The following is a 24,099-nucleotide window of genomic DNA, read 5'->3' as shown; positions in this document are numbered from 1 at the left end:
CTATTCACCAAGGACGATAGCACGAACTTTGAGGGGAGGGGTGTTGTGTTCTTTGTATTCCCCCCCCGTAATCCCCTATGCATATCCTGATCACCCATTAAGGGTGATTGCCCTTCACCATTGATCGCCCATTAAGGGTGATTGCCCTTCACCATCTGCACACAGTTTCATGCCCGTTGCTGGTTGGCTAACTAGCAACAGGGTCTTGCCAGCCAATGGAATTGTGTGATTACAAGCCAGGGGAATCCCATAAAAGAGGGCTCCCCTGGCCCAGAGAGCCAGTCCGGATTTACTTGATGCATTGCCAATAAACCGAGAGCTGACTGTCACTCGACTCGTGTCTTACTGCCTGCGCGATCTAACAGCAATATTCTGCAGTTTATTCAATATCTCTGATTTTTCATTTGGTTGATTTTGGAAGATTGACACAAATATTTGGCTGTGAAAACAGAAATACTCTGGAAAATTCAGGGAGTTTGGCTATACTTCCTAAAATGCCTATTATTATTTATCAATAATGGTCAAATAAATGCTTTACTTGTCTATGATTGAACATATATTCCTACCTTTCTGGCTTGAAATCTTTCCTGCTGGACATGGCATACAATCATAACAACAAAATGGAAACCCTTCCTTCTTTTTCTTGTGATAGCCAGGAAAGCAATTGTCATTACAAACAGAAATGGGCACAACTTGTAGAAACATCACGAATTTCAAGTGTTATTTTCTGAAATCAGCAAAGTCATATTTACTTGTAAGAAGTTTAACATTACTGGTTAGAGAGATTTGTTTCATAGGTGTATTTTGATGAGTGTGTCAGTGTATGCATGAGACATCCTGATCCTAATAAAGACTCAAACAGTTCATCTCTATTAATGAGATAATTATGTAAAAAATAATTTGGTATGGTAAGGAATGTGTGTTTTTCTAGATACACTCATGTACACATACATACTCATTTGTATAGGAAGAACCAGCATCTGTATAAATGTACAAAGGTGATGGATCAAATTAAAATCTTTTATCCTAAAGTCAAGTTTTGTTTATGATCAGTTAGAAAACAAAATAAAAATATACAGTACATTTTACATAAATCTGATGGAAAATTCCCATCTTCTTACCATTATTCCTTCAATAACTTCTTTTCTTTCATTCAAAGAACAATTCTCATATATATCAATCCACTATTGATGAGCAGGACCCAGTAAAGCAACATATGGTACATTAGTTCTCAGTAACACTATTAACTTTAGACTTATAAAAAGTCCTTAATAATTTCAACCCCTGTGATGAGTATATCCTTTCCTTCGATATTCCTTTTAGAGGAATTTCCTAAAAATCAGCAATTAATTTCAGAAATGATGTAATAAAAAAGGTATGGGATTCTACTGAAAACCATACAAATGTATACAATCAATTCCATGTACATGAATTTAAATATTTGCAATTAAACATCTTAACAAACACGGGTTTTCAGTATATCATAACTGTTAATTCAATGGATTTTTGTAAACTGCATCAAATGTAATGCGTATCTGAATAGTCACTGAGTATTTCCCTCATTTTTTCCAACCTCCATAATTTTAACAAAAATCCTACATCAGTTTAGCAACTTTATGAACTTGATGAAAGCTGCAATTCAAGAAATCTTAAGTTGTTAATTGAACATTTTACGAGTCTCCATATTCTGTTTGACTTCTGTAGTTTAAAATGGCTCTTCTCTTACAATCCTACCTGGTTAAATTTTCTGTGCCATACAATGCTTTCATCCTGAATCATTATGCTTCCACCTAGCGAAATCCAAGGATCCAAGGATCCAATCTTCCAATTTTGACTCGATGAGAAGACTGATTTTGGAAAGTTATCCAGTTTGCAACCTCAAATCCTGCAATTAATTCTTGATTGTTGTCAAATGATATGGCCTCTCCAACACTGTTGTATGAGATTTTCCCGAGAAAGTGATGGAGCTAAGCTCAAAAGAGCATGGAATAAGATTCATGTTGTTTTATTTGCTCTGAATCATGTGTATTTAATAATTTATAACCAAGGATTTAGTCAGAAATCATTCTAGTGAATGTATTGGAGAAGAATAGATGAAAGAATGGATGAGGAATATGAAGAGAAGAAAAAAAGGAAAAGATAATTTAAATAAAGTGAACAGAAATTTATAATTATATTTGGATATGAGGGGGAACTATCATTCAGCTGTTCTGGTCTTTTTTTCTTCATAGAAAGAAGCTATTTTGTCTGATTCTCAAGGAATAGCCCTGAAATGTTCATGCCTTGAGAATCCATTCTCATGGATAGACAGTTCTGTGTGATATTGACTGCAACCAAATAATAATAGCTAGATTATCCAGCAGAAACATAATCTCATTCTTAAACAAGCAAGCAAAAAACCTTCCAGAATAGCAGAATAACAGAGTTGGAAAGAATCTTTGAGGTTTTCTAGTCAAATCCCCTGTTCAGGTAGAAAATTCTATACCATTTCAGACAAATGGTTCTCCAATCTTTTCTTAAAAACTTCCAGTGTTGGAGCATTCACAATTTTTTGTAGGCAAGTCATTCCACTGATTAATTGTTCTAACTGTCAGGAAATTTCTCCTTAGTTCTAGGTTGCTTTTCTCCTTAATTAGTTTCTGTCCATTGCTTCTTGTCATGCCTTCAGGTGCTTTGGAGAATGGGTTGACTTCATCTTCTTTGTGGCAACCCCTTAGATATTAGAACACTGCTATCATGTCAGCCCTAGTCCTTCTTTTAATTAAACTAGACATACCTATTCCAGCAACCGTTCTTTATATGTTTTAGCCTCCAGTCCCCTAATCATCTTTGTTGCTCTTTTCTGCACTCTTTCTACAGTCTCAACATCTTTTTTACATTGTGGCGACCAAAATTGAATGCAGTATTCCAAGTGTGGTCTTACTAAGGCATTATAAAATAGTATTAACTCTTCACATGATCTTGATTCTATCCCTCTATTAATGCAGCCTAGGACCGCGTTGGCTTCCTGAATTGCTTATAATTGGTATTTTTCAATTAGTAAGTCAGTTTGAATAATCAGTTTCTCACAGTTAGATTTCTGGCAGCAAGACCTGATGAGAGGTGACCGTGTGTTTGATAGAATTTGAAGTTCTATTAATTGCAACACAAACTTCTATTGCTATTTCATGAAAAGGACAAGATCTTATGACATGAACTTGCCTTTCAACTAGTAGGCAGAGTAGTTTTTAATAAGATTAACTTTTATTGTTAATCTAATATAGTTAGTAAACAGATTTCCTAGGGAAGGGTGCAATATCTTCCAGTCTTATAATGTGCTTTTAGTCGATTTATTTTGATAGTCTATGTCAGTATAGTATTTTAAGCATATTTTAACTCTAGTCTTGTTTAAAAACAGAAAACTATATTTGGAATATAATAATTACCTCCCATGGTTGGATGTTTTGAGGAAATAGCTTCCTTCCAATTCCCTGTAATCTCTTTTGGGATCCAAATAGAAAAAGATCATGTAGCGCATATCCCACAGCATGGACAGTATTATAGACAGCATAACTGTGACCAGTGATGCCCATTTCAAAGAAAGTCCCTGGAAGACTTTCCAATTTCTGTTCTCCTGTACAAACTGACCAGAGCTTGTCTTTTCCATAAAGATTTTTCAGAGAACACTTGAAGATCTTTTCCCAGAAATCGTGGAAAAAAGGATCTTCTTTTGTCCACAAAGAATTGACACCTTGGAAGAGTTGTATATCCCAGTCCATCTGGCTGGTGGTTCTTTTGAAAGCCCAGGATGTGGTCACAATCCATACCTTACCTAGAGATGAATTCAGGAGATTTGGGTGAAGGTAGGTATAAAAAGGATACATTGGTAAAGTATCAAAACCGATTACAAACACGTTGGCTTTGCTTTTGGTGAGAATTCCAATTTATTAGAAAACAATGCTGACAATTCTTTAGCATAAGTATGTGTGGATATCTTTAAAATAAAATCTGTACAGATTCCTTGGAGGTAAAGCAGAGGTGGTACTATTTCTAAAAATCTTACTCTAAGGATGTGTTCCCAGGAAATTAGCCCAATCCAAGTCCAACTGAAATGAAAAAGCAATTGGACAATCCCAGAATACTCCAGGATTTCATAGGGGACCATCTGAAACAAGTTAGGATATAGCCGTTTGTCATTTAGGCTTGGGTCAACAGATCCATAAGGGAACTGTGTAAAGAAATAAGTTTCTTATAAATAAAGTATCTGTATTCAGTACATGGTTACTATGCAATTCTTTGCCTTCTTTGAACTTATGAAAAACTCATAGTGTACTTTCCTCTTTTTCAGAAACATTTATATTCAGTTATATTTTGCAAGACAATACATTTAAATAACTTTCAAGTGACCTTAAACCTTAGCTATCCAACTACATACCTAACCAACCCACATTTTCTTTTGAACAAATAAAATTGAAACTTGCTTTACTGTATGTCTCAAAATATTTACCTGAGGTATTTTATAGGTATTTGTAAGAGTGGCTAAGTTGTGAGATGGCATAGAAGACATTCCACCAACGACAGCAATCAATTCTGAATGATGCATTTGTAATTAGGACCATGTATGTTTTGTGAAGAAAGAAGATCCAATGCAATCTGATAAGTCATCTCAGGATTGCAGAAATTATTGATGATATAGAACCCCAATGTAATATTAGGCAAGATTTTAGGATCTTTATTAATCTCCTTTATGCAAAGATAATGGCCAGAATTTGCTGGTAATGTCTTGGTTTTAGGCTACAATAAAATATACATTCTGTGTAAAAGACTTTTTTAATTTTTTAGTTATTATTAAATATAAACCACAAACTGAATTTACTCATATTTATTTCAACCCTATTTTACTCCCTCCTCACTTCTAATGATTACATATTTTTGATAAGAAAGCTAACTTTCGAAAATGCATAAAACACAGTTGGAGAAGCATCTTTCTGCCAAAATGGTTAATTTGATCATAAGATAGTTTGGAAAAAATGCAACTGAGAAGATACGGGGTAGGTACAAATTGCAGTAGTGTTAATGTTAGAGAAGGTGATTAGGACAACCTTAAGGGCAATCTTACAATTAAATTAATAACTACAAGCAATGTTCATGCTTATATAGAACAGAATATCAAATGTTAGCTAAGAAAGAAAAGACCAGTAACTTTGTGTTTAGGATAACAGAAGACAGAATTTTAATAGTTACCATGCAAACATGAAGCAACACCAAGGAGTTATAAACTCCCTGAATGTTACTTAAATCTCATTGATTCAGCCTCTGGAATATCCTTGGTAGGGGGGAAGTATAAGGAATCTTGCTTCTTTTGCAGATGTATATTTGTATCTTTATCTATTTGTCTATCTATCATCTATGTTTATCTATCTCTTGAGCTCTCTATCTATTTCCTGGAGCAATAGGGAGAAATAGTAGTTGTGGTGGAACAATACTGTACTAGACAGAATTTATGTGTAATGTAGCAATATAACTGAAATGATTTTAGGATCAAACACAAAATATTTTTTCACATTCAAAAGAAGATAAGACTCTCATGAAATGTTTTTTTCCGTGTTATTTTGTTCATTTCTAATTTATCAGTTAACCTATGGGTATCCATGTTATTTTGGTTCAAGTGCTGCAGCTAGCATTGTTCATCCTATTGAGGGTAGTCAATGCCATATCATAATGGGACCAACATTACAAGTATTCCTGATAGTGTGCAATTAATAATTTAAGAGATGAAATCTCAGCAATTGTTAACTCTAACTCTGGCCATTTATCCATTTATTTTGTTTCAAAAAGAAGAAAATGCCAAATTTTAGGAATTTGCCTATCATGGAGAACTATGGGTTGGCAACTTTTATAAATTTTGTTTTTTCTGTCATTGTTCTAAGCAGATAAATGTGGAAAAACAAAAACAAAGAAAATTCCTTACACATTTTTCTGGATCAAATGAGGAGAAGGTGGTACACTGAAATTTGTTCTGTAGCGTTGAAGGAAGCTAAGAGGAAGTACTTCTCCAATGATAAATTCTCCCTGCTGAAAATTTTCCTGAGTTTTCAGGAAGAAGTTACTTACTCTGCATCTCTTAGAGGTACTCTGTGTATCAGGAGGAGCAGAAAGTTTCTTATTGATACCGTGAGGCAGAAGTAGCATCATCAATAACAGTACCATTTTGTGGACAAATCCATCATTCCAAGCACATATTCCACTCTCCTTTTTATCTCCCTTCACTTTGTGTATTTATTCCAACTTGCTTAAGTTTTGTAGGGTTAGATTAAAATTGGAGATAAGCAGTTAGTCAAATTATATAATTGTTAAAGCAAACCTCCAATAACCTTGGACAACGGTGGACTTTTTGCAAAACATCTGAGCATTAAAGAAGAGTTTTATAATCAGTGTCTGAAATAGTTCTTCTTCCTTCTGGGCTTTAGAAATTCCTTTGGGTGTTGTGGGCAGGAATTCTTTCTCCTTCTCCTTCTCCTTCTCCTTCTCCTTCTCCTTCTCCTTCTCCTTCTCCTTCTCCTTCTCCTTCTCCTTCTCCTTCTCCTTCTCCTTCTCCTCCTCCTCCTCCTCCTCCTCCTCCTCCTCCTCCTCCTCCTCCTCCGCTTCTGCTTCTTGGAAAAAACAATCCAATTGCCTTTTGAAAAGCACCTTTGAGATAACTATGACCTCAATGACTGAGAATCTCCATAGACATTCCCCTATTGAAAGGAGCCTCAAAACCAGCTCAAATCAGATCCAGCTCAGATCTGAGTCCGGGATGTTATATGTTTTAAAGCCAGTTTTAAGCCTTCCCATTTGTTTAGAAATATTCTTTCCTGAATCATAGAAAGAACAATTACAACAATGAAATTGCTTTATTTCTTATCTTTATTTATTTAACTTGGATTAAATAACTTGTGACACAATGACATGAGTCACTTAAGAGAAAAAATGAGAAATTTTAGTATCTTTTCCTTGTGGAACATTTTGAGGCTGTTAGTGATTTTGGATGAACATAGTTAATATATGCATTAATACAATTACCTTTCATATAATCTATTTCAGATTGGAAAGATCGGGGGAACACCTTGTTGAGGTTATGCATTAATACAATTACCTTTCATATAATCTATTTCAGATTGGAAAGATCAGGGGAACACCTTGTTGAGGTTCTAATCCTTGTTCCCTTTCCATAGTTAGTGTTGCCTGAGGAGAACTGTTATCATAAATAAAATTTTGCACTGCACTGAAATCACATAAAACAAACAATCACAAAACAAACCATAAAGCAATATTATATAGATCAGTGGTTCTCAACCTGTGGGTCGGGACCCCATTTGGGGTCGATCGACCATTTCATGGGGGTCACCAAGCAAGGCTGTCCGCCATTTTTTTGTCCGCCATTTTTTTCCCCTTTTCCAGCGGGTGCCTTACCTCCCTTGGGCTGGGCCAGCTGGTGGTCGGCCTGCTCCGTCTCTGCCGCTTGCCAGCTACGCCTCGGCCAGCGCAGGGGGCGGAACCAAGCATGCGCGGCGCTCCCGGGCAGGGAAAGTCCTCGACTTACGACCGGTTGGGTAGTCCTTGACTTACGACCGGTTTAGTCCTCGACTTACGACCGGTTTAGTCCTCGACTTACGACCGGTTGGGGTCGCGGCATTAAAAAGGTTGAGAACCACTGATATAGATACATTGTCCATCTTCTTTATATTTTATGGACCACATCTATTATCTTACATCTGAGGAAGGTTCAGCCAGTCACAAGAAAACTTTATTATACAAACCAGAAAACAATTTTTCATGGAATACTGAATAAAGATATTATTTGTTGTCTTTCGCTTTTGAATGTATCTCAGTCTTTTCATTTGGCAAATTAATCTGACCCAACAAGCAAACAAATGTCAAGCTGGATGAGAAATCTTGAATCTTCCCATTTCTTTTATTAAGTGTTCTTATAATCAATTTCTACAGACCACATTTTTTCTTGTTAGATGGTCCTTCTTATTCATTTCAGGCCTCAGGACAATTATGTAACACTTAGGGAGGAAAATGCAACCAAGTAATCCAGCACTGGAACTCAGTAAAGCAAAGATTTCCACAGCCACCATATATTTTCCCTTTGAGCTTAAATATGTTGGAACAAAAGATAGCCAAACATTGCAAAATACTAACATGCTGAAAGTGATGAATTTGGCTTCATTGAAACTATTGGGCAACTTCCTGGCTAGGAAAGCCATAATAAGGCTGACAATAGCCAGAAACCCCAGATAGCTCAGAATACAATAAAACATAACAACTGAACCTTTGTTACACTCAAATATAATTTCTTCAGTCAAGGAGATCATGTCCATATCTGGGTAAGGGCAAGCTACACAAAGCCAGGAAATACAAATTCCTATCTGAATTAGGGAGCTGAAAAGGACAATGTAATTTGACATTTTTTTCCCTACCCATTTCTTTATCGTTGATCCTGGCTTAGTGGCCATAAAAGCCAGAACTACAGTGATGGTTTTTGCCAATACACAAGAGACAGCTACTGAGAAAATGATAGCAAAAGCTATTTGTTGTAAAGGGCAGATCACTTCCCCAGGATGGCCGATAAATAGCAATGAGGAGAGAAAGCAAAGCAGAAGGGAAATTAGGAGAAGATAAGAGAGATCCCGATTGTTGGCTTTGACAATAGGAGTATTCCTGTGCTTAATAAAGATTCCAAGCACTGCAGTTGTGAGCAGAGCAAAAGAACAAGCTGAAAGGGCTAAACTGATACCCAAAACTTCACCGTAAGACAGAAAGTTTAAATTCTTTGGCAGGCATTTATCTTGAGGTCTGTTAGGGTACTGATCTTCTGGACACTTGAAACAGTCATCCATATCTGAAGAATAAAACATTACATTCCAAAATCTGTTAGTTATTTCATTTACACAGATCTTCCTATAGTCAAGATTACAGAAAGATTTAGACTGGATCCTCACAATACTCTATAGGCTTTTCTCTACAGAATTTAAGATAGACAGCTAGGAGGCCTAGCTGTCTATCTTATTCTATTCATCTGAGCATAATATAATCCACACTTATCACACTAGATATTCACCCTTTTCTCAGCATGGTCTATTTTTTTTTAAACTGAGATGTTCAAGACTGTGCATATTAGGGGAAAATAAATAGGTCAGTGAGTATGTGTCTAAATAAGTAGGTCAAAAATATACCAGGATAAATATTTTATTTATTTATTTCTTTAAATTTGTTTGCTGCCCATCTTGTTGCGATGCTTCTAATCTCTACAAATTATAAAGAGTTTTTATAAAACATTTTCAAACTGATAAAAAAAAAATAAGAGTGGGATGAAATGGTCTTTAGAAAAATGAGACAGGGCACAATCAAAATGCATTTTCTTTGTAAACCAAAAGATGAAATTGGCATGAGGTTACAATTTATAGAATAAATAGGGTCACTTATCTTGAGACACTACTGAGTTACACTCATTACTATTTGAAAGTTATAAACTTTGTCAGTAGTGTTTCCTTTATTTATTTACTTATTAAATTTATTTCCTCCCATCACCATGATATTTAATTCCAAAGGCATCTAAACTGTAATTTGTACTAGAAATAAAGAAAACAGTTTTGTTTCCTATTTTTATGTAAAATAAGGACAAGCAACTCGTTTGTGGCTAAAGTCATCCTTAACCTTTTTAGAATTATCACGAGTGGAGACATATTAAACATGTGGTTAAGATTGGAAATAGAAATATTTGCATATTTTCTTTCTTTTCTTTTAAAACCATAATGTACCTAGTTTATAGTTTATACTCCAGTTTTCATGTAAATTTAGTCTCAGATTGAAAAATAGTACTGTTAGCTTTTAGCAACTATGGTCAGAGGTGCAGAGATGCAATCGAAGGACCTGAAATTTCATAACCTACTTATAAAACAATTATTTTATATTACATTCATAAATATATATATACCTTTGATCCATAATAATCCCTACAAATAAAAAGTAAAAGAAGCCTTAAATTCATTTTTGTATATCCCACCAATTTCTTCATTTCTTCGAGTATGGAATTTCCTAGAGATCCTCCCCCACCATGTTCCCTCTTAAATCCTTTGAATTACATGTCTTTCATGAAACAATAGGAAGTTCTTGAATACTTTGTGTGATGTGTTCTTATTATAGCCTTTTGAGTCAGACTTGACTCCTGGTGACCCCAGGAACAATTTCATGCGGTTTTCTTGGTAACATTTTCCTAGCACAGAGAGAATGACTGATCCAACCATCAGACTTTCATGCCTAAAGTGGGAATGGAGCTCCCACTTTCAGGTTCTTTCGGGTTCTAATCCAGCACCCTAAACCATTATACCATTATACCAAAATGTCTCTTAATAAAAGGGAAAGGAAGAATTCTTACCGTTCTGATTTGAGATCTTTCCAGCTGGACATGGAATACAGTCATAGCAACAAAATGGCTTCCCTTCTTGCTTTTTCCTGCTATAACCTGGATGACAGTTTTCATTGCACACAGCAGATGGTGGCACCTATGTATACATAGAAAACTGTAGAAGTTTACTAATTCTTGAAACAGTATTTGGTCCTTATGTCATGTGGGAATGCTCTTATTTTGGCATGCTCTGGCATTATCTATGTGCTTTTATTTATTTGACCCTTCCTTCTTTCTCTCTTCTATCTTAAGCTCTTCTAAATATATTTCTGGTACACTGGTATCCCAAGTGTCAATTGAATCTTTCAGATACAGTACTCCTTCCACTTCATTCTTGAACTTGCCCCTGCAAATCTCTCTTTCCATAACCAGGATTTCCTCTTCCTAATAGCTGCTGTGACAGCTGATAGAAAAGCAGGTATAGTGAACGATTATCAAATTTGGAGCCCTGTTTTCAGATTTGGTGAAAAAAATACAACCAAACTATGGTTCCTGAAATGCTTTCCCAGGTCTCTTAGTATTTCTGCCTTAATAGAATCATATTCTCATTCTCTTGCCTGAACAATTTATAATTTTGTGTAAAAATAAATTCAGTAGGTGAATATGAAGTATAAGGACTAAAGCACTGAATGAATTTGAGCAGTATTGTTCTTGAATCCAAACTTTTATTGATGGATGTTGAAATTCACTCTGATGCTAATAAGTACAATGTTTTTTCCACTATATTAAAAATAACCTCTAAATTTATATGTGATTGTATCTCTCTGTCTCTCTATCTCTGTCTCTGTCTCTGTCTCTGTCTCTCTCTCCTCTCCTCTCCTCTCCTCTCCTCTCCTCTCCTCTCCTCTCCTCTCTTTCTATATCTAGAGAGCCATGATGGCACAGTTAGAATGCAGTCCTGCAGGCTAATTCTGTTGACTGCCAGCAATTCAATTCTCACCAGCTCAGGGTTGACTCAGCCTTCCATCCATCTGAGGTTGATAAAATGAGGACCCAGATTGTTGGGGGCAATATGCTGATTCTGTAAACTGCTTAGAGAGGGCTGTAAAACACTGTGAAGTGGTATATCTGTCTCTCTGTCTCTGTCTCTGTCTCTGTCTGTCTGTCTCTCTCTCTCACCACTCTCTCTCATCTATCTATCTATCTATCTATCTATCTATCTATCTATCTATCTATCTATCTATCTATCTATCTATCTATCTATCTATCTATCATCTATCTATCTATCTATCTATCTATCTATCTATCTATCTATCTATCTATCTATCTTCCTTCTATATTTAATTTCTATGCTGCCCATCTCAAAATGACACTGGGCAGCATAGAAATTTATTTATTTTATGCTGCACAATTGCTGCTGTGTATTCCTCTTGTTTCTTGTAACTCACTTCCCCATCAGTGTACACCATACCTGCTTATACTTGCTTCCTGATCTGAAAAAAAAGCAAAGTGTTCTCTTATAACCAGAATAAGCAATTGTTAAGGTCTACGTAACCCTCTAGCACACAGTCTCAGATGCTGAAATTTGCTGCAACCCCCCCCAAGTTTGACAGTATCCCCCTCCCAATATTAATAGTGAGAATGAGAGAATAAAGTTTTTCAGAACCTTGTGGAAACCCGCAGAGCAGAGGAGAGTTCTGTTATAATAAAACATGGGACACACATATATCCTGAGTATGTGATACCCTGTGAGAACTTCACTGAAGTTTTATTTGCCTTTGAAAAATACTTTGAAAGCTGTTTATTGTCAATCAAAATTTAGAATAACATATTTTATAAAACCACCACATCATTAACTATTATTAGTAGCATTCACCCACTCTACTGTATATGCTAAAGGATAAATGCCAAGCATCAATTTTGCAATACCTTCCCCATTTGAATTTATATCTTAGAACATAATTTGGTCTAACCTTGTTAAACTCTTTGTGCCATACAATAAGATCTTCATTAATGATGAATGGTTTGCTGGATGAAGCCTCTAAATCAATCCTTCCAACCTTGATATTTGAAAAGGATTTGTTTGGAAAACCAATCAAATTTGTTATGTCATAACCGGATCTTAATTCACCATTTTCATTGAAAGATACATGGTCCCCAACATTGTTATTAAATGAGATTCTGCTCAGGAAATGATGCAGCTGATTTGGAAAAAATAAAACATTCAGAGTTTGGTAGACAATTATTTCTTTGGTTGCTCTTATGCTTGTCTTATGGAGCTGTCTCTGACTCTGTCTACATCTATAGCTCTATGTGTTACAACATGTGCCTCACTAAAAATTGCTTGCTGATCATCTGCTCTTATAGAAATGAAGAATCTAAAGCTCTCTAATGGAAGTTGATGGAATGCAGTTTGTAATAATATCAGCAAGCATAACTCATGGTGAGGTCTGATGGGAGTTTTGGTCCTTCTACGGTATATAAGAATGGGAACAGAAGTTCCCCATTTGTATTTTGTATTTTGTATCACATCCTGCAGCATCTATTATTTCATCTATCATTTATTATTCATGCAGGAGAGTTAACTACAGAACAGCATACGAATCAGAAAATAAAGAAACACTCCTTAATAAATAGGGCACTTTGAATGTTTTCTTACCTTCCAAGGTTCTAGATTCAGAAACTCCACTCTTGCTCTATCTATAGTTGGTTTCAGCCTAAATCTGGATGACTTCAAGTTATGTAAAACATGAGCAATGGCATAGACAGAATTGTAGATGCTGTAACTCTGACCAGTCATACTTATTTGAAAAAAAGACTTTGGTAGGTTTTCTAGACTTCTGTCCCAAACACAGTTTTTTTTGTTTTCCTGGTGCATATTAAAACAGGGTATCAAACACTCCTTCTGCCAAATGAACTTGGAAATGCCATCTTCTTTTGGCCAATGTACATTAAGGAGCTCAAGGAAAGGCTGAAACCCTGGTACTTCATTAATTTGAATGGCAAAGGATAAAGCACCGTGGAAAATTTCTATCCCCATCTTTTTGAGAAATGTTGGTGATCCAAAGTCCCAATGAGCTGTGATAATCCACACTTTGCCTAAACTTACTTCTCCCAACTGCAACATATTTTTGAAGCTCCACATTGTCTGAGTATCTGAATACATGACAATTACATTGGTTGTAATATTTTGGAGAAAATGGGTCATACTTTGAATGTGCTGTGTCAAATGAACAACATGAACTAAATCAATTAAGGGTTGTATTCTTCCCATGAAAGCTGCACAGATTCCATTCTGGGAAAACATTGGTAACATAGTTGCCATAACCTTTTCTCCTTTATCTGACTTTGTTACAACAATTCCAACCCAAGTCCATTGGAAATGGAGGAGCAACTGAACAATTCCATGAAACTGCTGTGCTTCACCAGGAACCATACGATAGAAGTAAGGTATCCTGTTTTCAGCATCCTTCTCTATAGCAAAAAAGCAATAAGCAACCTAAATTAAAAAGAAGCATTTTTTAAAAAAAATTGGGTAAACAATTTATCTTGTAAATTCTCCTATAGAAATCTACAAATTAAAATTCATGCAAATTAAACATATCATTTAATTGTTATAATGCTGTTGTATATTTCTATTTTCTTAGTAAATTAGTAACAATGCAGGTATTCTGTTATGTTTCTGATATTAAAAAAAATAGAGTTAAAAGGTAATTTGAACTGGAGTGCTTCTCCTTTATAATTTGTGATGGTTTTCTATGTTTTATCTTGACTATTAAATCAAATACAATAATGGTAAAGCATTTTTATGTTGCTTGGTTTTACTTTCTTCCCATGAAGGTGGAGAACATGTATATGTGTGTGTGTGTGTGTTCGCATGCACCTGGGTGCACATGTATGTGTGTGCATTATTTTATAACTATGCTTACAATTCTAGTTCTCCACCTTCAGGGGAAGAAAAAAGTACAACTCTCTTCATTTTCTTTCATTTGTAATCATAAAGCATTTTTATAACTAATATTCAGTTTTCTGAGGGCACACAACTGAATGAATATTCATTTGGGGAAAAAATCTGACTTGAATCTTTTTAAGGGTCACTGTTACATATTTCATGCATTTGAAAACTACAGAATAAATGTAATATGAGAAACCAAAACAAACCTTGACTGAGTATACAGAAGTGTGTATTTATTTAAATGTTTTAAAAACATGTATATGTGTTTGTGTATGTATACGTATATTTGTATTTTATAATATTTGCCATTCATGTATATGAACCTGAAATCTCTTTAGAATTTTCCATTTTTGTAAATAAGCCATTAAGAGAGTTTTAATAGGTATAAAGGGCATCTTAGGCACATAATCAGGTCCTAGCAACTGATTGTAAATCATATTTTTCCCACATTCTTTTTTTCCTTGGTTTTCCTTGGTTTTGTGAGGACTTAGAAAGGGCTAAGAAAGAGTGTACTGTAAACTAGAATATCAATCTTTCTTGTATACATATCCTACCTGTGGAATTTTGTAGCTGATTAAGATGTTGGCCATCAGATGTGAGTTTTCGGAGTCAGATTCTCCAATGACAACTGGTAACATATTCTGTTTCTCACAACTATAATTAGGGATAGTCCTTTTTTGGCTGGATAGAAGCTTCAAGGTGTTCAGATATATCATCCTTGCATCAATATAACTATTAGAGACGTGGAATCCAAGGCTGATGTTTGGTAAGATTTTTGGATTCCTATTGATCTCCTTTACTGCATATACTAAGGAGAGTATATGTTGATTGTTTATTGGCATTTCACTGGAATGAGAAGTTGTATTCTTTATCAAATGGTCATACTACAAAGAGATAAAAAGGAAGATAAAGAAAACAAGGAGAAGAAATAAAGAGATAAAAATTGCAGGCAAAAATGGGGTGATACATAAATTAGAAAAATGCAAAGAGGAGTAAATGAGAGGGCAAAGACAATTGCAATATCAAGAATATTATCTTAAAGTATATTGACATTATGTAACTCAGCCTACATATGTTTCAGATTGGCATAATTAAGTTACTGTTGTTCTCTCTTCATTGGCAATGCAAAAGGTAATGATTACAGACTACTATAAGAATTATTTTATATCCCATAAATTGAATCTTGGAAGTGACAATACTCCTACCAACATGTTCTTTGGTACCCATTAAACTTTCCATCTTATCTAATTTTATTTTAAAATTCTTTTAGTTAAACGAGTATATCTATAACAAAGCAAAAACAAAAAACCACCCTCCCCAGCTTCAAGATATCTCAAAGGTGCTTTTTCAAAAGGCAACTGGATTGTTTTTTCCTTGAGGAAGAAGAAGTGGCTTCAAGATAGTTTTTTCTAACAATGATTCAGAGTTTCACACATCTCTGAACCCAGAGATATTCTTAGAACACAAAATGGGAGTGATTGTAGTTCAGTTCTGTGTTTGCCTTCAATTTTTTTGATATTTTGTGATTATCTCCAGTCAATGATTTTGTGAGAGTGCCCATAAAATGGCTTCCAAGTAACAGATGTGTGTCCTGGTCTTCAATACTAGAGACTTCAGCCTTACAAACTATGGGCATATTTCTTACCCTTAGAATTTATCACTAAACAGACAGAAAGACAGATACTTACACTGGTGATTCAAAAAGCCAGGGATTTGGATACTGCCTGAAATGTATTGTTTCTGAGAATGGATAGAACTGAGAAGCAACCCCACCAATGATAAAGTCACCAGTCTGATAATATTCTTGTGGTTTCTTAAAGGGGTTGCTCAGTTTGCATATAAAACCATATACCTTGCCTAGAGATACAAGCAACAACCACACTGAAAGCATAAAGAATAACATGTTCATTCCTATGGCTGATATGGGTCTTTTTTTCAAACAAATTCTCTCTTTTATTTTAAATGAGATAATAATGTCCATCAAGCTGCATTTTTCCTCGTTCATTGTCCTCAAGACCATCTATATCTGTTTGTAAATATGCTTCATTAGCTTTTAAAATTTTAACTTTTAAAATGTATGAGTTTGGGAGAGACTGAGGTTAAATCATAGTGATCTGAGATAATGATATGTTTTATCAGATCTCCAAAGAACATTCGTTGGAAAGCATAATGTCATATAAAATGTTTAAATGTTCAAGATAGTATGCTATTCTATTACTCTTATACAAAAGTAATGTTTTTGAAGTTTCTATTTTAGTTTTTTTTAGTTTGCTTTTTTATCTCTAAAAGTTAACTGACTGGTTGAATGCTGATTTATTTTAACACCCTGCTGGACTTTATCTGTTTTCTTTCTTTTCTTCATTTGATCTACTTTTCTGTCTTGCTTCTCCGTAAGGCAGTGGTGGTGAACCTATGGCACGTGTGCCAGAAGCGGCACTCAGAGCCCTCTCTGTGGGCATGCACGCCATGCCCCGAAGATGGCAACCATCCTCTTCAACCAGCCACCCGCTAACTTGCAGAGGTCCCACGTGGCCAGATGCATCCCAGCACGGCTGGTTTCCCTCCCTCCTGTCCCTCCTGTCCTCGCATGACCCACTGCATCACCTCCTCAGCTGTTGGCCGGCCATCCATCCAGCTCAGAGGCGGCTTCTCTGAACTGCTGGCAGCGGGCTGTGGAGCCCCAGAGTGTGCCAGTTGAGGGGCCAGCAGCCTGTGGCTGCTGACGGACACTGTCGGCCCCCATGCGCTTGCTGGCATCTGTGTGTGGGGGCCGATGGTGTCAGGCAGCCGCCGCCCTGGCCCCTGCCTTGCCTTGCCCTGTGACAATGGCACCCCTGCCTTGCCTTGCCTTGCCTCACCCTGTAGGATGAGCCTCCTGCCCACTGCCCCACCTGCCAGAGACCCTCTGGATCTCCCCCAACCCTGCCCGGCCCCCACAGGCGTCCCTCCCGAGCAACATCGAGGTGACTATGCCCACCTTGACCACACCCACCCAGTCTGCCATGACTACAGCCACGCCCACTCAGTGGGCCATGCCGACCTGGCACCCGGCGATAAATAAGTGGGTTTTGGGTTGCAGTTTGGGAACTCGGTCTCTAAAAGGTTCGCCATCACTGCCCTAAGGAATTTATGGCACATTCCTGGGTACAGAAAGTGTTTTGACTTGATTTACATTTATATTAGACTTTCACTACAGGAATGTTGCATTTTATTAACTTACAAAATATTTATTTTTAATTTAAAGATCAAGTATACTTAATATTCTGTCTTAATTTTTCTGATTATGTGCTGTACATTTTCTTTCAGCTTACTTATTGAACATTTACACTAGTATATGGTAACAAAAATATTTTACCATTGTTGTACCTGATGGTCCCAAATGTCTATCAATACACTGAGGTTATTCAAGTACTTTAGAATTTGGATGGATATGGAATGATCTCTTTGCTGTGGATGATGATTTTGGGCACATGCATTTGCTGAAAATTGTACCATTGCTCTCCCGAAACATTTGTTATGCTTTCATACTTAGAACACCACAGTAGACATATGTGGATGAATACATACACTTGACTTCAATAGAATTAAGATATGATTTTTTTATGGATCAAAAAGTTCATGGAGCTTATCCTTCATGCAAAAACTGAGAGTGATAAACTTTCTAGCATCTTTGACTTGGAGAAAATAACTCTTTAAAAGGGGACATGTTTCAATATCAAAGGATGGAAGTGTCCTATTCAATTTAATGTGAATGATGATCACTTGGATGTAATTTTTTTAAAAAATGGTTTATTCAATTTCAAATATAAAGGGGAAAAGTAGGGAGGGGGTAACAATGAGAAAAGCTTAAAATGGAGACAACTTACCAAAGTAACATAAAAAAATTACCTCCAACTCTTCAATATGGATACAATTATATAATAGAATAATTCCTTGTTTTAGTTTAATTAAAAGTAGTTGCAAATCTAAAATATAAAAAGTATACATACCTAGCAATCAAATGATACCAATAAATAGTATCATGGTCTCTGACTCTAAATAAATACATATCACATAATAACAATTCCATAAAGGCCCATAATAGTACTAGGTACTTAATCATTAAGCAAATGCATGAAACCATAAAGTAAATATTGATCCAATTTGATCTAGTGGTTCAGACACCAGGCTAGAAACATCTCTGCAGTCACCTTGAGCACTCTGATACAAGTAAAACAATAGATGGTCAGCTCTTGAAAGTGGGTCCGATTAAACATGCCATGGCACACCCTCCCCCCTGTAACTAACTATAACCCAACATACTGAGCTTTTAACCCTATATATTGGGGAAGAACTGCATTGCCAAAATTCTCCCACTTGACTCCTGCAGTTGCACATTCCATCACATTTTAGAAGAAAGACACAAAATATTTGATTTATAAAATTTTGGGTGAAGAATGTATTTCAGCAGGAACAAAAGAAAAGAAAAGAAAAGAAAGAAAGAAAGAAAGAAAGAAAGAAAGAAAGAAAAAGAAAGAAAGAAGATGGAAGGAAGGAAAGAAGGAAGGGAATTGTTTTGTATATAAATTTCTAAATGAATGAGCATGGTAGATTGGTTGGAATGAAAATTAATTTACATGGAACTAAGACTTTGATAAAGGGAATTTATAAAGTAGTATTTAATAAAAAAATTAACAGGTTTTTCTATGACAGTTGTGTTTGATGAGGGATTGGAATACAATGATCATTCACAATTGGGTAGAACTTCTCAGATGAATATTAAAATCACTCAGGGCAAATTACCAAAAGATTTATTTGATTTTGATGGGCAACCTAGGGCAAACTAGGCATGAAAATGAATCTAGTATACTAGTTTTACCTAGTATACTTTTCAGTTTTAATCACTGTTATCAATTTATTGTATAGGAGGGTTGACTTGTAGTTTTTTCAGGAAATTTGATTAAAAAAAGGCCCATAGGACTTACATGGTAGAAAAAAAATCAAAGCAAACTACACTGTATTTACAATAATTAAATACACTCTTCTAGCCCTTTTCTCAGGTGAGATGAGCAAAATATTGAGAACTGGAGAGAACCTAATTGTTTCCCCAATTGTTATCAAAATTACAGGTTCCTTCTTTAGCATTATTGATGATATTAAACTCAATTTTCAGAAAGTCAGCCTATCAGAATGCTTTTGCCTATCTTCAAAATATAATTTGTTGAATAGTTATAGAGAACTAGCATTTGAAGCATTTCTATTCTAATCTTCATTTCATATTTCAATTTTTCTCCCATTATACCGATTGCTCAGATCGCTTTTACATAAAGGAATTTATCTTTGCCATGTACAGAGATTATTGAACAGAAATGAACAAATGGAAACTTTAGTGACTTTAAGAAGTGGTTGTCCATGCAGAATTTTATTAATTTAATTTAAAAGCAATGAGGAAATCATCCTACTCTTCCAAGCAAAAAATGAAGATGGCAAAGTAGCTTCTTGGATATAAAACATTTGTTTTTGTTTTTTAAAAAACTGGCATTAGTTCAAAGCACTTTAAAAAACTGAAAGAAGCACAGAGAAACCAAAATTGAAATCTCTTTGGAGAAAATATTCCAATATTGTGGCAACTGTTTTAGAGGCCATATATGTAACGTAATAAAAATGATGCCATGGAGTTTAATGGTATAGCGATAGGATGTTTTTCTGTACAGGAACAGCTATCTTTCTCTGGATGGAAATTGTCAACAATAGGACAGAGTTGACAGCAATGATGCTTCTTGTGTTCCTGTTCTGTACTTACAAAACATATGCTACCAATTGTAGCATTCTTGATGACCCACTTCCTATACCTCATCAATTTGTTCAGCCAGGAAATGTTATTTTGGGGGCAATTGTCCCTCAAGCCTTCTTCTTTCATAACAGCCCTTCCTTCACAGAAGATCCCTCTCGGATGTTGATCAATGAAGTGATGTAAGGAATTCTATATTTTTTCTCTTCAGACTAGTAAGTACAAAATAATCCAGGGAAAAAGCAACAGGATTATAAAGTGATAAGTCTTTGAAATTTTTCATAGCCATAATGTCATTGAGAGTTTTCTATTAATTAGTTTTCTCTTTCTTTGAAATGTAAGAAGTTGGCTACTGATTAGAAAACTCCATGTGCCTTCACACATTGCATTAAATCCATGTATGATTCTACTGATGTTCACTTTATGAGTCATAAATCATTTGTAATAGTTAATGATAATTTGTCAGATGGTCAGGCTAATAATAGCACTGCTTCTACCTATCTTCAAAATATCATTTCTTGAATAGTGTATAGAGAAGTGTCATTTGAAGCCTTTCTATTCTAATGCTCAAATAATATTCTGGTATTATTCTGACAGGAGTATAATACAAACAGGCATACTCTCTGTATATGCTGATTAGATCTCTTTAGTGAAGGAATTTTATCTTTGCCATGTGGAGGGATCATGGAAGGGAAAGTAAACACATGGAAGCTTTATTAATTGTAAGAGATGATAATCAACTTTGAATCTTATTTAGTTTAAAGTCAATGAGGAAAATCATCCCACTTTTCTCTTCCAAAAATATCATTTGTTGAATAGTGTATAGAGTGAATAGTGTATTTCTATTCTAATCCTCGTATAATCTGGTTTTACTCTGATAGGAGTAAAATACAAAAAGGCATACTCTGTGTATTTGCTGATTGGCTCTACTTTTAGGTAAGGCAATAACACACAGAAGCTCTATTAACTGTTAGATATGGTAACCCATGCAGAATCTTATTTAGTTTAAAGTTTAAAGAAGAAAAGAAAAAAAAGAACAAAAGAACAAAAGAAAAAAGAATTGAAGATCACAAAGTAGCTTCTGAAATACAAAACCATTTTCCCCCAATAGCATTAATTCATAGAGCAGTAAAGAATTGAAGGAAGGTGAAAGTATAAACAAACCACACAGGTATGCATAGAGACTGCATGCACACAGTGAAAAAAAAATGGAATCTGTTTGGAGAAAATTGTGGAAACTGCCTTTGTGGCCATATATATAAAGATAATCAAAAATGATGCCATGGAATTTAATTTTGTAGAGATAGGAAAATTTTATGTATAGGAAAATTTATGTTTCACTGGATAAGAGTCATTAACAATAGAATGGGGATGTTAGCACTGATGCTCCTTGAGTTCCTATTCTGTATTACAAAATACAGGGCATTGATTGTACTATACTCGATGGAAGTAAATTGATCCCCTTTTCTTTGTGGCAGCCCTTTGAATAGATAATATAATGATGTTATCCATTCAATTGTGTTTACTCTTGGTGATTCTATGGGCCACGTTTCTCCACAACTTCAGGTCTTGCACTATTATTTTGCTCTATGCTCTGGCTGGTGTTGTCAACAACAGAATGAAGATGCTAGCAATGTTACTCCTTATGTTCCTGTTCTTTATTATATTATATTATTAATTATATTATTAGATCATTTGCCATTGATTGAACCATATCCAATAGAAAAGGAGATTCATTAATAAGGCTATACATCAGATAAGAACAGTAACCTTTGGAAACAGATTCAAAGAACATTTTCTGTCTATGAGCTATGAACTGTTTCTTTCCAAAGACAAATTATGGCAGGAGATAAAATAAAAGACAACTTTCTTTCTCTTTGGGGAAGTACAAATTATTTTGTCACCTCAAGGCAGGAACAAGTGTTGCTTTCTCCCAGTCCCTTCAGATACTCATTTGAAGTGACACTGAGTTTTTTTTGAACACTTCTAATATGGCATGGGACAATTCACTCCAGCCAACTTACTGCAAACCAACTCGTCATGGCCACCTCAACATGGCTAACTCACTGCGGCCAACTTACCACTGCAAACTCACTGCGCAACAACTCACCATGGTCAACCTGTGGGATAACTCGCTGCCTGACAATTCAACAATTCGATTTAATTATTTAAAATAATTAAAAAATATTTTAATTTTTGCTATTCACATTTCATTTTGTCTCTCCATTTGCATCCTTTCTTTAATGATTCTATTCCACCATTTATTTGATATTATTTGAAGTCTTGTCCCACAGTGAATTGTAACGTGGCAAGTTGACATGGTGAGTCCCCTTGTAATGAGACAAAACATAGCAACCATTTTGAAGAGATTAGGTTATTTAAGGATTTCAGGATCTCTTCTACCTGTTGCTGCTTACTTTCAATACGTGTAGTTTGAAATGGTTGCTTATCAGTTAATTGTAGGGCTGGCTCTATGAACTATTTTGAACTTTGAGGCATACAGCCTTTTTCATGTATATATTTTTTATTTGTTTCCAAAGTTTGAATATAAAAAAGAATACAAAACAAAGTCAGAAACAAAGTAAATGAAGTGCATAGGACAAAATATTAAACATACACATAAAATGCCCCCATTGAGTACTGATAAATATATTGTGGCAAAAATAATTGTTTCCCATTTGGAAAACAAGTCCACAATTTATGGACTTCTAAATCTATATTTGCAAATCTATTATCTATCAAACTATTTGACCTATCATCAATTTACTATATAAAAAAATAGTTAAAAGATGATCCCAACAACAAAGCTAAATTTCAAAGTCCTCTGTTAACAATCTATTATTGTATTTGATTCATAGAAAATTCACAGCAGCTTCTAGTCTTTCAAAAACCCACTGCAATCATAATTTCTAATCCCTCCAGGATCAAATAACATCTATGGATTCATAATAATAAAAATAACTCCTTGCGGTTTATCCTCTTTACTTTTCTTTAAAATTAGAAGTGGAATCTTTTCAAACAACTGCTTCTTGTTCCCAAAGGATGTGGGTCTCCACTGAAGATATTTCCATAGCACTTGTTCAGTAAATTTTCCTGAAAATTGGGACACAATGTCTCTTGACAGCTGTCTTCTGGTTGCATGTAATGGCTCTATTCTGCAGACTCTATCAGCTTTCCCGAGATGGTCCAGTTCATTAATGCCTCTTTCAACCTGCTCTAGCAAGTGTCTAGTTTTCAAAGAAAGCTCCTTTTCTTTCAAATCTGTTAACATAAAATTAATTTTGATGTTAATTGCAGAATGATTTCCAGAGCTTGGGGCAGGAACTTAGTGGGATAGGCTTTAGGCTTGCTTTTTCAGAGGTTTTACCAATGTATAAGGAGCAAAATAGAAAAGGCCAGTGTATAGCAGAATTCAATATGTGGCTAAAGAAGTGGAGTAATGGGGAAGGCTTTGGATATATTAGTCACGATGTCAGCAGCTGGTCCAATGAAAAAATGTACAAAAGAGATGGTTTGCATCCATCAAAGAAAGGGACTGAGTTACTCAGCTATAAATTCACAGATTTTCTGGAGGAATATTTAAACTAAACAGCAGGGACAGTGAGTTATTGATACAGAACATCCCTGTCCCTGGCAATCTAAAAATTATAGGGCTATCTTACATGTAACATAGATGTGTGTGTGGACAAGAATATCAACCTTGATGTCAAGCAAAATCAAGCTTTTAATAGCGAGTGCCACACAAAGTGCACTAACCAAATAGATGGTAAGACATTAGGGGAACTCAGGCACCACACAGATTATGTAGAAAGTAAACACAGGGTCAGTCATAAAGGACTCAAATGTCTATACACCAATGCACAGAGTATGAACAGCAAACAGGGTGAACTAGAAATTCAGGTTAATGAGGGCAGATATGATATTGTTGCCATTACGGAAACATGGTGGGATGAAACCCACAAATGGAACACACAGCTAGAGGGATTTAAATTATTTAAA

The 24,099-nt window shown here is 35.4% G+C and overlaps 1 protein-coding gene across 1 annotated transcript in view; it reads right to left on the bottom strand.

Annotated features, from left to right (window-relative positions):
- Positions 1 to 7,955: 7,955 nt before the first annotated feature.
- Positions 7,956 to 24,099, bottom strand: part of LOC114922391 (vomeronasal type-2 receptor 26-like) — a 19,802-nt gene continuing 3,658 nt past the window's right edge. Inside the window, exons 2-7 of the mRNA XM_029283638.1 lie at positions 23,177 to 23,361; positions 14,885 to 15,214; positions 13,035 to 13,874; positions 12,349 to 12,684; positions 10,406 to 10,532; positions 7,956 to 8,869 (exon numbers count right to left, since the gene is read on the bottom strand). Coding sequence (XP_029139471.1) covers positions 7,956 to 8,869; positions 10,406 to 10,532; positions 12,349 to 12,684; positions 13,035 to 13,874; positions 14,885 to 15,214; positions 23,177 to 23,361 — 2,732 coding nt within the window. The remainder of the gene's footprint in view (positions 8,870 to 10,405; positions 10,533 to 12,348; positions 12,685 to 13,034; positions 13,875 to 14,884; positions 15,215 to 23,176; positions 23,362 to 24,099) is intronic.

Source organism: Protobothrops mucrosquamatus, unplaced genomic scaffold (genome assembly GCF_001527695.2).
Source record: "Protobothrops mucrosquamatus isolate PMUCROS unplaced genomic scaffold, P.Mucros_1.0 scaffold160, whole genome shotgun sequence".
In the NCBI taxonomy this organism is placed as follows: Eukaryota; Metazoa; Chordata; class Lepidosauria; order Squamata; family Viperidae; genus Protobothrops; species Protobothrops mucrosquamatus.
This window is presented reverse-complemented; position numbering and strand designations above follow the sequence as displayed.